General features: G+C 38.5%; 1 protein-coding gene across 1 annotated transcript; it reads right to left on the bottom strand.

Moving 5' to 3' along the window:
• Positions 1-813: 813 nt before the first annotated feature.
• LOC124374880 (extensin-like) lies at positions 814-1,281 on the bottom strand. The gene has a single exon (XM_046833025.1). The coding sequence runs from the start codon at positions 1,279-1,281 to the stop codon at positions 814-816; it is 468 nt and encodes a 155-aa protein (XP_046688981.1).
• Positions 1,282-15,221: the final 13,940 nt, after the last annotated feature.

The following is a 15,221-nucleotide window of genomic DNA, read 5'->3' as shown; positions in this document are numbered from 1 at the left end:
ATCTGTGTGCAGAGTGATTTTTTTTCTGGGGGGTGGATCGGTTCAGAACCGGAGACACTTGGCACAGTGTGACGGTGCGCATAGGAATGGTGCATGGCGCTTCGTCTCCATATGCTAAGGTGAGTAATCTGTGTTGCAGTGGATATTTTTTCTTGGGGGGGTGGGGGTGTCGGGTCAGAACAACGGGACACTTGGCACAGATGTTTAATGGTGCTGCATAGATGGTGCCATGGAGCTTGTCTACATAGCTAAGGTGAGTAATCTGTGTGCAGGTGATTTTGGTCTGGGGGGTGTTAGGGTCAGAACCGGGACACTCTAGCACAGGTTCTTGTGAATGGTGCGCATTAGATGTATTTATTAAGCTCCCAAAATGGTTGTTTATATATCATACTTTTAGGACTAATAACAAGAGCAAGTGGTTGCACAAGTTAGAGTGGGTCAGTCATGTGGTAAAGTTTGCAATAAAATCACTCCTACCACCAATCACCATTAAGCCTTGTACTGGGATAGATTAACAATTTTGATACAAACAAATACAGTTTTTATTATGAAGGTTTTCGTAACTAAAACAAAATTGCAAGTGTAATACTGGTAATTGGGTTAATCAATTGGTAGAGTAGTAATGGAAATAAACTTAATTACTATCCTAACATTTTATTTTCGATACCAAATGGTCCACGGAAGATTCGGCATTGGGCCACATCATGGAGGTTTGTTACTTATTATCTCGGGCTTGTTATAACTTTGTAAACCGTATTATTAACAACTGTTTTACAATACTCACTACTGTTGACAATATGATCCACTACAGAACTACTCTCCTAAAGATGCATCGTTTGTGAGGGTTGGGGGGTGGGGTGGGGGTGGTGTTGTTTGGCTTGGGGGTTTGGTTTGGTGTTTGTTGGGGTGGGAGTGGGGTTGGTGGTGTGGGGGTTTTGTCTGGGGTTGGGGTGGTGTGGTGTGGTTTGTGGTGTGTTGGGTGGGGGTATTGGGGGGATTTGGGGGGTGGGGGGGGGTTGTGTGGTTGGGCTCCTTTGGGGTTGGTTGTGGTGGGGGGGGTGGGTGTAGGTAGTGTTGTTTGTTGTGTTGGGTGGTGGTTGGGTAGATGCTTTTGGTTTTGTTGTTGGGCTTTTGGGGGGATGGTTGAGTGGGGGAGTGGGTGGGGGGTTGATTGGTGGGGTGTTGTTGTTTGGGTGTTTGGGGGGTATTTGGGGGGGTGGGTTGGTGTTGGGGGGTTGGTTCGTGGGGTGGTGGGGTGGATGTTTGGGGTGTGGGGGCCATGGGGTACCTCCTGAAGATTTACTCACAGGTCCCTGAGAGTACGAAGTTTACTCTAATCCGGTAATAGGTTATACTTTATAAAATAAAAAATTACTTTTACATGTTTAACACCGTTCCTGGTACATAAGTATGTCGGACTCGTCGTTTAGGCTAGTAACCAGTAAACTGGAACAATTTTAGGAGTACCCTGTAATCAGATTACGAGTACAGTTACACTTCGGTTACTTGAAAGTCACCGGGTATCAGGGAGAAGCCTACAAGAAATAGTCAAAGACCTAACCTCACTTTCGTAGTATGATCGGCGTGACGGTGAAATATTTAGCGTTTTTGAACGTCAGATTGAGATTTAATATATGCAGTGTTTTGTGGTTTTAGGCAAAAATATATTAATAAGCTGATTGATTAATTTTCCGAAGTAAAAATACTCATGATAAGAAGACCTGGTTTCCATTCATTCACCCCCCCCTGTCAGTATATGATGTGTTCGTGGTGGCTCCATCTCATAGCTGAGGTGGAAATAGTTTTGTGGGTTTAACTTTCTAAGTTGTATTAATTGCAGTATTACAATATTTTACACGTGTTAAGAGGGAAAATAAAACAAAATGGCCAAAATCTGAATTGTTATTACAAATAACAGTAACAATAAATAAAATATTATAAATGACTTGTTCAGGACTTAATAAAGATGTAGTCAATGTTCATTGTAACTCCTGTACCTGTAGAACAATGGTTCCAGCCACTGAGCCGCCAGTATTCTCGTGAGCAGTTTTCTTCAGGGAACTTTGCGGATTTTTGAGACATTTTACTCTACCGAATATTGGCTTTGGATTCAAAAAGTGCTGTCCTGTGTAGAATTAGTGCATAATTTGTGACATTTTAGGTTTGATAAGTGTGTAATCCCTGGATAGTACAGTTTCTAGGATGTGCTCGTAAGGACTATTAAGTATTTAAAGGTTGTATACAGCTACGTGTCGCACACCTCCCAAGCTAGAAATTGTTCCTCACAGATTTTCTTTGGTAGGATCCATACACACTGTTACACCTCTCCAGAGCATAATGCTGTACTGGAGGTCCATACGGTTTTACTAGTTGATTGGAAAACCCTCATAGTGAAGACAACTGATATTATTGTTGACAGAACTTGTGACATGTTGTTCCCAGGCCAGACATTGTTCCTGCAGTTTTTCTTTGTTAGGACTCATACACACTGCTACACCTCTCCCAGAGCATAGACTCAAGAATCAAAGCTTTATTGCCGTTACTACAATATACAGCATGGCATAGTCAAATTTGTTCACAGCATGAATACTTATTTCATAACACAGCCTTCATTATTGTTTTTAATACATTCTACAAAATCATCAACACTGTATACAGCTAGATTGACTAGAAAGTTTTTCATATAATTCTTAAAACTAACTAGGTTTAAACTTTTTACATTATATGGCAGTAGGTTATATAATTTTTAACCTAATTCTACATAGCTGTTTTTTAGTTGTCTGATAATTACAATGGTTGGTTCTGAGATGTAAACAATTTCTAGTAGAATAGCTATAGCATAATGCTGTACTGCAGGTTTATACAGATTTACTAGTTGATTGGAAAACCCTCATAGTGAAGACAACTGATATTATTGTTGATAATCCTTTATCCTAAATCCGTCAATCCTTTGGAAAGACGACAATGTCAAAATCTTACCAGTCGATAAAGGTAACGCTACTGTTGTACTTGACTAATTAGCGTATAAAGAAAAGATTGCGGAAACTTTAAATACTTGCAAATATACAGTTTTTAAATAAAGACACGACTGATTCATTTGAACGCAAAGTAGCAAACACCTTAACAAAACATAAAGAATTATTTTCAGATAAATTTAGATCTAAATTAACTCCTCACCATTCCAAAACCTTCCCAAAATCCACAAACCTACCATCCCTCTCTGGCCCATCATTAGTTCTCGTGATTTCACCTTGCAGGGTATTGTCTAAAGTCCTCTTGGAGATCTTAACGCCATTGGTAGGAAAAACTGACTTCTTTTATTAAAAAATTCTAGGGATTTTTTTCAATAAAATCCCTGAAGTTGACTGAAACTGACAAACTGGTAAGTTTTGACGTTGAAAGTCTATTTACAAAATTTACCAGTTCCAGAAACTCTCGGAATTATTAAATCACGTCTCAAAGAAAACCAAACATTAAAGGATAGAACTAAACTTCCCGTGTCAGTAATGATGGAACTGTTAGAACTATGCACCTCAATGCAATTATTTTGAGTTAGAGGGTAAAATTTAACCGTCAAGATGAGGGGATGGCAATGGGTTCTCTCCACTGTCTCTTATTTTCGCCAATATCTTTATGGAGGAATTTGAGCGAAAAGCTTTGGCTTCAGCTCAGTTCAAACCGAAGATTTGGTGGAGGTACGTGGATGATACCTTTGTAATTTTGTATTCTCATGAAGACATTGAATTAAATAAGTTTTTGATTCACATTAATAGTATTTCTCCTTCCATCCGCCTCACAATGGAAGTGGAAGTCCAGAATAAGCTTCCCTTTTGGATGTGTGTGTGAATTAAGAGATAGGGATGTCCTTAAGACAACTGTTTTTTCGAAAGAAAACACTACACAAGGAAAATATTTAAATTATCAATCCAACCATCAAAAAATCTGTCAAAGAAGGAGTAGCCTACTCGTTGTATTTGATAGAGCAAAGAGCTTGTGCCTCAGATAAAGATGTATTAAAAGAGGAATTAAAGAAAAGTTGAAATCGAGGATCTTAAGAAGCAATGGATACCCACAATTAGTAATAAATAAGTGCAAACGAACCAGAAGAATCATTCCTGAGTCAGAAAAAACAGAATTGTGATAAATTTGCCGTTTTAGTCAATCCCTTATTGTGCCGGGATTATCGGAGAAAATTATAAGAGTAGGTAGAAAGTACAACATAGAACCGTGTTTAAAACACACAATACTCTTTAGACAAAGTCTCTCTGTAAAAACAAAACCAAAAAAATGGCACACAGGAATTCCAAAAAAACTGTGTTTACAGTATAAAATGTAGTTTGCAATAGGGAATACATAGGCGAGACAAAAAGACCACTAAACGTAAAGGATAAAAGAGCACAAAGAAAACACAAGAAAGGGTCTCACAGAAAAGTCAAAATTGCACACCATTGTAGGTCCAAGTAACCATCATAATGAATTGGGATGAAGTCAGACATAATACATCGGGAACCACATATAATTCAAAAGGAAATTAATTGAGGTAACATACATTAAATTGGCAGACCAACCAATCAGTCAACCATCAGTCGAGATTAGGCCGCTTTGGTTGTCAATTCTAAAAAATGAACTAAAAAAAAGAAAACCAAAAGTATCAAACGGATCAGATATTTGTAAATAAACCAATGCGGAGTCACAATATGGTTTTAAGAAGTTCATCTAGCATGAACCAATAATAATAAAAGGGCCCATTCCTGTCCCCCTTCCTTTTTATTTCCGCCATCTTGTTTTTTGTATGCCACGTAACGATTGTCCATTGGCTAGTGCCCTCTGGTCAGTCGTAGGTTGTTGGTAGATGAATGCAAACGTAATGTGACATGTTTTCTGTAGTTCAGTTCTAATGATGTGTGTGTAGTTTTTTTTTATTATTGAGATGAAATTAAACATTTTATTTTCCCAAGTGAAACATTAGTTTGAATTTGTGATTAAGGGCTAGAGGCTTGACCCTATTCACTGTCCTGCTTGTATGTTTGAAGGTCGATGACAAAACTGCCGAGGCTAGTATAACCAGGGTTGAATGAGTCTACCAATTATGGCGTCACATCGGATCTCACATCTGTTGTTCTTATTGGAGGTAAGTTGATTACTTGCTTACAAACATGTCTTCACCTCTATTCTTCGTTTCTTTCTTAGCCTGTATATTGCTTCCAATCTTTAAATGTCCTGTTTTATCTAAAACTTTTCTTTGCAAAATCCCCTCTTGTTTTACAAAGTCACTTAGAAGTTCTTAACTTATTTGTGTCCTTTCGCAGAAATCCTTCAAATCGAAATATCTATACTCAATGCAAAAATGGGGTAATTAAGAGAATTGGTAATTGCCGGTCCAGAGGTTCTCAAAGTGTGGGGTGCGACCCCCAAGGGGGGCGCAATGAAGGTTCAGGGTGGCCAATGCTTGCTTGAAAAATTAATTTAATTTACTTAAAAAATAATGAAGCAAGTTTATGAAGCTAAGCACGATCTTCATAGTGTTGATGGTGATGCGATGCGGGAAGAGGAGCTTTTTTGTGAGATGTTTTCAGCCCGATACCACTGCCATTTTCAGAATGATTGGTACATTTTTGCAGGATAATGACATATCATGGATCAAATTATACTGGAATTTGCACAGATGGAGCTCGGGCTAGGTCAGGAAAGGTACACTGGACTTCGAGGGTGTATCAGAAAGAGTAGCTCCAGAAGCTAGATGGACATAGAGAGGCTTTAGTAAGCAAAAGGTATGACCCCGGAACTTAATGAAATTTTACACACGGTCGTTAAAACAGTTAATGTCATTAAAGGGCAGCCTTTTAAATCTCGAGTTTTTAAGATTCTCTGTGAAATTATGGACTCAGAAACACTCAGCTTTACTGCTTGATATATGAAGCTCGCTGATTATTGAGATAAGAAGGCTTGTCCGAGAGTATTTTGAGCCTTAGACATGAAGTTTCTTGCATTATTTTTGCCTTGACGAATAACACCAAAAAACCCCAACGTTTTTCACTGACCTGAGATTATGTTTCTGGCGATTTAAACGTACATGTCCAGATATATTTGAGAAAATATAAATGTATTAAACAAGTCGTTTACAGAAAAAAAGATGAAAAAACCTTCTGAAATGGACTAGAAAAAGGTGAACGAGCTTTATATTAAAAGAAAGCTAAGATTATTGTAAGAGGGTGTGTCTGTAAACATAATTGAGCTATTTCCTAATCATCAATCAAATCACACATCAAAAAACATCCTTTTATTCCATATAACATAATACCAATGCATTGGTTTTGCTTCTCTCAAACTTAGTAACAAATCATGTGTTAGAGAACAATTTGACATTAGGAACAAAATACATATGAAGGTAGAACTAAATAAAGTTTACGTATTGCTACTTAATGATAGTCATCTACAGAATATACAGAATAGGAAACAGTGTTCAATAAGGTAAGCTTTAAATGCATTCCTTTTAACAACAAAATAAATCCTGTTGGATGGCAGTTATTTGCAAATCCAACGTATTTGTGCTAGTGCTAAATTAATTAAGCTGGATCTTCTTAGTTTCATTGGTGTTTCAAGTGCCTCTAATTGTTGGATTTATCTCTTCATTTTTAATCGAGTGAGTGGGCAAACAATATTATAATCCTGTTAAATATGCTTTGCCTAAAATATTTCACTATTGATTAAGATTAAAACAATCCTATCTCACTAACATTGTAAATGTGCAGGAATAAGCAGAACCGATTACAAATTTGGTATGACTTAAAATTTGTCTTCTTCTTTTATAGGTCATCAGACTGTGGATAAGATATAGATGTGTATATTAGCCCAGCTACGTCTTTTGATTGGCATGATGCCCTACAGTTTGCAATTCGTATGAACTGTGCATGTAAAGCTACTTTATCACCCAGTGTTGCCTGCATGTTAGTCTTACATATATTTCTAGATTCGAATTTATCTAGGTGTTTTCAACAAATCTGAGGTGGACTGAGTGTAGCTATACAAATTGAACCGTCAACGTCAATTATAATACTGTAAGAATAAATATTTACACGGGAACGTATAAATAATCCTCAAAATAATAAGTGTGGGATATATTGGATCTATACAAGATGTCCCGATTATATTCCGAATAAGCAAACCTTGCCACTTGTTTGCAATGAAAAACAGTCCTTATGATACTGAGAAAGGGTTTCCAGTGCGATCCATAAAATGTGATCGATGTTTTCATGCCATGTGCACTAGATTGTCCAACGGAGTCCGAATATAATAAATTAGCTAACGACCCAGCCGTCGAAAATGGAACTGTAGAGTCCCTTGCGGGATTGCAATTGTGCTCGTAACCCAACAACCCCCCACTTTCCCGTCCCTCTCCCTGCTTATCTCGGTCATGATGGTGTGAGAATCATTGGAAAGATTGTGGATAATCTTTCGGTGTTTCCTGCGTGATATCACACCTCCATAGAAAGAGTGAATATCTCTGCAATTAATGCTACCATTTCTTCACATTGAAAACCCACGTAATCCTCTGGATGTGGAGAAACGGTTGGGAATCTTATGGAAAAGGAGGTAAATTCCTAGTGCGTATACCAATTCAAGTCTGCAATCCTGTGGACTGTTGAAGACTATCTTTTGGAGAGAAACAGCTGATCTGTACCCGTCGTGCTTCACAATCTGCTTAGATTGTACGGGTGCTTTCGGGAAAGCGATTAGTAAGAAATCTAGAACTTGAGAAATCAAAGTATGACGAATGATTTTGCCACTATTCTGATTAAGGAAGTTTTTGCCATTCGAATGGCCCCCTCATACATTTCAGTAACTCACTTCGCCTGGGGAGGGTGCATCTTCTCAAAGAAACCTAGACACCACAACGTCATAAATAATTTTCGAGAATGTTGGGCAATGATCACGGAACTTTATGAAAGAATTTACACACAATGGATGATCTAGACCAGATGTTGTCCCGATTATCAGCACTTTGTCCAGCCGTGACAGGAACTCTTGGCCGAAAGGCCAGTTTCCTGAAATAATCTATCGAGAGGAAGACTCAAAAGCAGAGTGGATGCCTGGGTGAACCCAAACCTCATCAATAAAGTACCGCAATGGTGTACCCAAAAAATTGTTAATGAGGCTCCAAAAAAACGTAAAATATACACTAAGCGCAATGAGACCACCTCTATCTATTATACCAAAAATGGTGAAATGGATTGCGCTCTAGAAATTACATGTCCTACGTGAAGCGATTGCAACTTGTTGTATTATGATGTATTAGTAACTGACCCTGAGACCAACCTTCATGAAGATATTTGGAAATTGAGTGAATTGGGTCTGTCAAACAACTATTCTATCATCCGTAAGGCAATTCGTTCGGGGGTGGACAACACCAGTGACAAGTTCCGTCAGGAGGGGTGGTCCTTGTTGCAGTTCGAGTCCTCTACTCATAGCGTAACCGAAATTACCAACAACCCTTACAGCTCAGGGTATTTGAAACTATTGTTTATTTCCAATCAAATTCGTCTCTCCTCTCATTCTCTCTCCGATATGCTAATCAGCGGTTGTATAATATACCGTTCCGCAACAGCCTGCCAATTCCTATGCTCAGGTATAATGCCCGACATGGTCAGAAATGAGTGTGATTGCTTTCCGAGCTTGACCCATCGAGAGACAATTGTTCTGGTGGGGAGATTTCAATTCCCTCCTCGCACCTGGAAACTAACTGGCCTGGATTCCTAAGCTTGTGGGGGCTACCTAAGGGTCTTTCCACAATTTTATTATCGATATTGGCTTCTAAACTCCCACCACACTTTGGGCTCAGGGTCCAACAGAATCTCTAATGCCCTTGAGGCAGTACCTTCTTTGAAATCTTGTTTTTTAGTTCTCGTTTCCTCCATAAATGGTGCCAGCCCTCCTGATCTCCCTTTATTACCAGTTGAAGAAAATGTCCCCACACACCGGCAACCTTAGTACTACTAATCAATTTTAGAGCTGATTGTAATTCATGGGCCGGTGTAGATAACCATTCACCCTGGATATTTCCGTAGATTTGGCAAAACTTTGACCTGATATCTTCAAGGAGGCCCCTTAGCATAAGTATTCGGAACCACCCTACTATTTTTTGATATTGACAATCCTAAATGAGTACTTTTTTTTACTGTGAACCCAATATGTTTGGGATCGGGCATCATCACAATTACACGAGGGTCGTACTTAGAATCCACCCCATTAAAGACCTATTGGTAGACTAGGAGGCGTGTTTTTCCTTGTTGGTTTTTCAGCTGACCTGAGACATCTTGTGGTTAAAAAGAAGATACTTCATAAGATCTATAAAAAGTAGCCTTGGACTCAAGATGATATAGTAAAAATGAATTTTGCAAGGTTAGAAATCAATGCCAAAGCCCTCCAGTAGAACAAAAAGTGTTAATTCTGACTATATAGGGCCCACAATCAATTCCTGCAATTCCCAGCACCAACGTTAAGTCTTTCCTGGGCTATTTGTGAATAACATGAAGACAAATATTCCAAGAGTGTAAAGAATTGAATATTTTTACGAATGGGCCAGAAAAGAATCTTCTCCTAAAATCAGTATGCAATCTGTTTGCCTAGCCTTTTTTTTTCCCTTCTGTCTTTTCTTCCTCTGATTATGCCACCTTTCGCCATTAACACATTGAGTCACCTTTTCCATATTCTTTCTACCATTGTTCTTCAGACAAGAAAGATGTGAACGGCCAAGCTAGCGTCTCCTTGAATCCCTTACAAAGGAAAAACCTGGACCTGATGAAATTCCATCCCTACGAGTGTTTCTAAGATATTGTCATGATTTGTCTTGCCTCCCTTCAGGCTAGACAGTCCTTGTTCAACCGTTTGCTTGAACTGGGAATATTCCCGGAGAGGTTGAAATCTAGCTTCATTGTCCCCTATCCACAAGTCCTCTGATCTTAAAAACATAAGCAATTACCGTCCTATTGCAATCCAATCAGCTATTGGGAAGGTATTCGAAAGCTTAGTGTTGGACCAGTTGTCTTTTACATTCAAGAGTATAATTTCGAAGGAGCAACATGGCTTTTTGCCTGGAAGGTCCACTTCAACTAACCTTATTCTATACGAAGATTACATCATCTCAGCATTTAGTGACGGACTACAGGTTGACAGTGCATACATTGATTTTGCTAAAGCCTTTGATAGTGTCAACCATGATCACTTGATTTATAAACTCAGAACCTATGGCATAGATGGCTCCTTGTTGAAATGGTTTAACTCCTACCTTATTAACAGGAAACTTGTGGTTAAGTTTGCGGGTGCATTATCTGAACCCTTTCTGGCCAAATCAGGTGTACCCCAGGGATCCCATCTCGGACCCTTTATGTTTAACATCTTTATTAACGACATTGTTAGTGCAATTGGTCTTAAGTGTTTATTATTTGCTGATGACATCAAGGTTTTCTCTGCAATTACGGGTCCAAATGACTGTCAACAACTTCAGGATGGTCTCGACAGGATTGAAAAGTGGTGCTCACCTGAAGTTTGCATGAGGTTGAAATGTAAGCCAAGTTTGGTTCTGCAGGTTGTTAACATTTTCATCGTTCTAGGGCGGCCTTTGACCCTTGTTTATGATCCGAGCTATAAGCTGTGTGGTACTGTGTTTACCAAGAAAAACTCAGGGTAAAGGACCTTGGTGTAGATTTTTCTCGGCTGATTACGGGCCTGGGGAACAAATACACGATTGACCATATTTGCACAAACAAGAGCCTCTAGAACACTAGGCTTTTCATAATCCGCACTTCTAGAAAATTGGCCCTTAGCACCTAGAGCCTTGATGGTCCTTGGTATCACTGCACTTATCCGCCTCCAATCCTGGAATATTGCCTGGTGTTGTTTGGGCCCCTTAATCAAGTTGATTGATTAACAAGATCGATTAGAGAGATAGATCCTAGAGACCGGCTTTTTTCGCGGTATAATAGGAGTTAGTGCTGGGCTAATTGAATTATCGAACATGGCAGCAACCTGTTGACACAATAGCGGGAGTCTTCTTCTTTGGCCTGTTGTCCCTTTTCTGTGCGGAAGACAACTTGCTGAATGCCTGTCCTTCCTGCGATAAACTTTCTCACACGCGGGCAGTGTTTTGACTGTGATGATCCTTCTTCTCTTTCGTTTTCAAGGATTGGAGTTTTCCGCATTCGCCTGGTAGAAAAACATGATCAAACCAGATCTCGAGACTTGTTATTTTTTTCGTTCACCAGTACTCCACATCCTAACGCCCTACCATATGTTTGTTCTGCCTAGACTCCCAAAAGAAGAGGAAGATGCACTGTCTTCGGGGCTGGGATATGATTATTCTTCTTTGGATATCTGAATCAGCATTAAGAAGGAACTGTTTTAAGTTATGAGAACTACTTACTGAAATATTTATTCTCTACTTGTTTATTGTGTACCAATTAGTCTTGATCATATGTTTTACCATAATCATGCACTTATTAAACATTATTTATTGCGTCCAGTTCACATCTATAGTTTGTGATTTGATAGATTAATTTGGTCATTGTTAGTTGTTCTTATATAGTTATTATTAAATCATTGTCATATGTATATGTTATTGTTTAAATTATTTTATATATTGGTTTTGTTAACTTTATTTATCTTTTCTATCACCTGTTAAACTTTATCACACACATCAAATTATTATGAATTTTTAATCTATTTATTATTAGTTAAAAATATCATTATTATTGTTATTATTATTATTATTTGGTCTAATTGTTTATTGTTTTCTAATCTTAATTTATTTTATACATTGTGGTTAAAAAAATTTTGATGCTTTTTTTTCTGTTAGTGTAAACAACACCTAAGTAAAATTGGGTTGAGCAGTGGTAATTTATGGTTGAGGAAGTGATAGGTGGCGCCTTTATAAGGGGTCAGACCAAAAATTAAGTGAAATTGGTTCGCGGTTTGGTCCTGCCTTGTGGATGACGGTTCGTGTGGAACTTCTTTACTTAAATTGGAGATTAGAGTTCGGAGCAGAATAGAAGTGCTTTTCTGGTGGCGCCCTTTAAAGTTCCACAATACATGAAATTCAAATGTGGGAAAAGTTCTCCTAAAAACTGATCGTAATTTATGTCCCAATTGTTAGTATGGTCGTTTTTTGTGTACTATTTAATTTTACTCGTTATTGTTATTGGATTTTAGATTCGTTTTTTGATATTTCTTATCAATGTATCATGTCACTTATATTTAGCACTATCGTGGTAAATTCTCATTTGATAATAATATAATTAATAAAGTAGTAAGTCAAGTATTCCTTGAGTCCTATAATTTGTTATTTGAATGGAAAATGGTTGTAACCGTTGATACAATAAATAAAATAAAAAAAAAAAAAATAAAATAAAATCCCATTTTCAGCTCTAAGAGCATCAGTGGAAGAGCGTTAAAAAGGGTTGACGTGGTCAATTGTAAAAAGGTGTGTTGTTTCAAAAAAAGTAGTGGAATGGTAAGGGGAATATTCATTTAAGTTTTTTATGTTTTTTGTCCGAAGACTGGTATCTCTCCCGACTGAGGAACAAGGGACCGGAGAAAAAACACCATGCGGTTCTCCAGCTGGGTGTAAGAAAAATCAAGGTCTGGAAAAACATAAATGCTTGCGGAAGGTAAGCAATTTAAGTTCCTTAAAAAAACCAGGCTTGCAAGTCGCTCCAATTCGACGGGATTGCCAGCTAACTATTCTCACTGCCGTTTCTTCTTGACAAGACAAAAAAAGCCGTTTTGGTGGGCGACAACTTTTCCGATCCCCAGAATGTCACCCGCCATAAGGAAAGATAAGGGAAAATTAGAATAGCGTAGTAGGTTGTTAAGAGGATCGCAGCCCCCCAAAAAATGGGGGGCGTTATTTTTGTAAAAGGTTCGCCAGTCTAACGAAGCACAAAGATATCCAGAACAAAGCTTACGGTGCTGACATACATCGGATCGTGGGATGAAAAATTCTAATTCAGGTTTCTGTCTATAGACCAAATCCCCAAAAACCTGCACAGAAAGGATTTCCATATCATTCCGAAGCCCAAACGCTGAGATTAGTTAATGCTATTAGATGACGGATTGCGAATTCAAACAATTGCGGTTTTAAGCAGCATTTACCAACTAGACCTAATCTTTCCCCCTAAACCATTGAAACTATTCTTATTAGAACTCCACAAAATGGTGGCTAATCCTCCATAGGCGCTCCTGCCTCACGACATTGGTTTTTCCATTTGATGGCACGTGTCGTCTTGCAAACAAACACACCACTGGGGCCTCCGCAACAATACAACTCCTGAGGTCGTTTACATATATTAATAAACAGACGAGGGCCGAGTATGGTGAGCCCCCCTGTGGCTAACCACCGCCTTAACGCCTCAGCAGCATCCGAGTAGCATCGCCTCAACCAGTGCCCTCCTTGCATGATGGGAACCACTCTCTACGGCCTGTCGACGATCCCCGTCAATTAAGATGAAAAGCCAGTTGGTTTCGCCACTCCTCGAACTCCAATTGCCTTCAAGGCTTTTCCAACATTGATGTCATGGGGAAACCCACATTCGAAAGGCCTTCCGAAGATCGAAAAAGACACCCGGAAGCTAGACTCCTACCTCTATCCAAGGGCATTTACTATTTTGTTAGATGAGGCGTAAACCATTGCGATTGAACAGTTGACCGTCCTTTTAACAACAACCCAAACTGATTCTCAAACAAAATACTGTTGTGATTAATAAATGACCATAATCTATATTTAAGGACTGCCCTTTTCAAAATATCTTTGACAAACGGTAAATTTGATAAGATATTGGTCTAAAATTTATCGTAGTTCCATCCCACTCTTCTCTTTTTTTTTAAGAGGCATAGGGCTTCACAACAGTAAAGCCTTCAACAAAATTCCTGGGAAAAAGTCCACGCTTCGAAATGAACAGTTAATAAGGTGAACGAGGGTGGGGTCAACAAAACATTCACTACATGATACAATAAGTCAATTTAGACTAATAGTCCTGGTCGCCAGCCAGAAGATCGTCTTTGGGCTTCAAATGACCTGTTGATCATATCTGTTATCTCTCTTTCTCTTCCTAGTAAACTGGTGATAAGAAAAATGAAGATGATACACAATCCAGGCCTGCACATAAAGAATGAGGAATACTGTGATGAGGTTGATGCACTAATTAGACACATCAATAAAGAGTATGAGACCGCAGTTTTGGATCACTTGATTATCAACTCCACTATGTTCATCTTTGACGGTGCGGGGGACATTTACATGGAGACTGAATCTCTTCCCTCTACTTTCCATATTAACTGATCTCCCACATTGTTTTGATTTTTGCATTAGACAGATTTTTGTATAACATCAAGCACCTTAGTGACTAAGCAAGCCCTCAAAACAACAAGACTTTGTACTCTCTCTTCAATGATAAGTAATGGCTATCTCCTCAGATCAGAAGAATCCAAATCTTTTAGTGAAAGCAATTACAACTTTGGAGAACCATATCTCTACGTGTTCCAAACATTGGTGATCCACAAAAGGACAACTTTGCTCGCGGCGTGAATGCACCTTTGCGAACTCTTCCTTTTCTTTTCAGGAAAAAAGCATGTTTCAAAATAAAAGGAGATTGAAGATTGGACGGGTATAGACGCATTTTATCAATTATAGTCCAGCCTCGTAAACTACATTAGACTCACGTTTGCTTTGTCAATTAGGATATATGAACAAAAAAATACGGATATTATCATAAGAAAACGATCGCTTGATATAATACCTACTTAGGATGAATTTGAGTCCAACAGGTAAGTCAAAAAATAATTATGATTGAAGAAGATAGATCTAAAAACTATTCCAAACATATCCAAAGAAATGCTTTCTTAAACATCTTTAGAATATCCACAAATTTCAATAAAAATATTTTGATGAGGACATGGATGGCATTTGGCCCAAAAACTAAATGGAATTACAAAATACGTTCAAAACACCGCATCCGTGCGATGAGTGCTCCCGTCAACATGATAGTAAAAAGAAAAATATCATTGACCTCCATGGGTGAAACCTGAGCTTTGAAAGTAAGTTAAGAATCTTCTCCGTCACATCCTTTTGGATTGGTGTAGAAAAAATATCTCTCAAATTTTAAGGTAAAAAGGCATTGAACATTACTCACTCCATTCACCCACCCCTTATTCTTGGTGAAACTGGGTTT

Source organism: Homalodisca vitripennis, unplaced genomic scaffold, assembly GCF_021130785.1.
Source record: "Homalodisca vitripennis isolate AUS2020 unplaced genomic scaffold, UT_GWSS_2.1 ScUCBcl_10883;HRSCAF=19936, whole genome shotgun sequence".
NCBI lineage: Eukaryota > Metazoa > Arthropoda > Insecta > Hemiptera > Cicadellidae > Homalodisca > Homalodisca vitripennis.
This window is presented reverse-complemented; position numbering and strand designations above follow the sequence as displayed.

Excerpts from the sequence above, each read along its gene's own strand:
- LOC124374880 (XM_046833025.1), bottom strand. The coding sequence starts at position 1,281 with ATGGCCCCCACACCCCAAACATCCACCCCACCACCCCACGAACCAACC.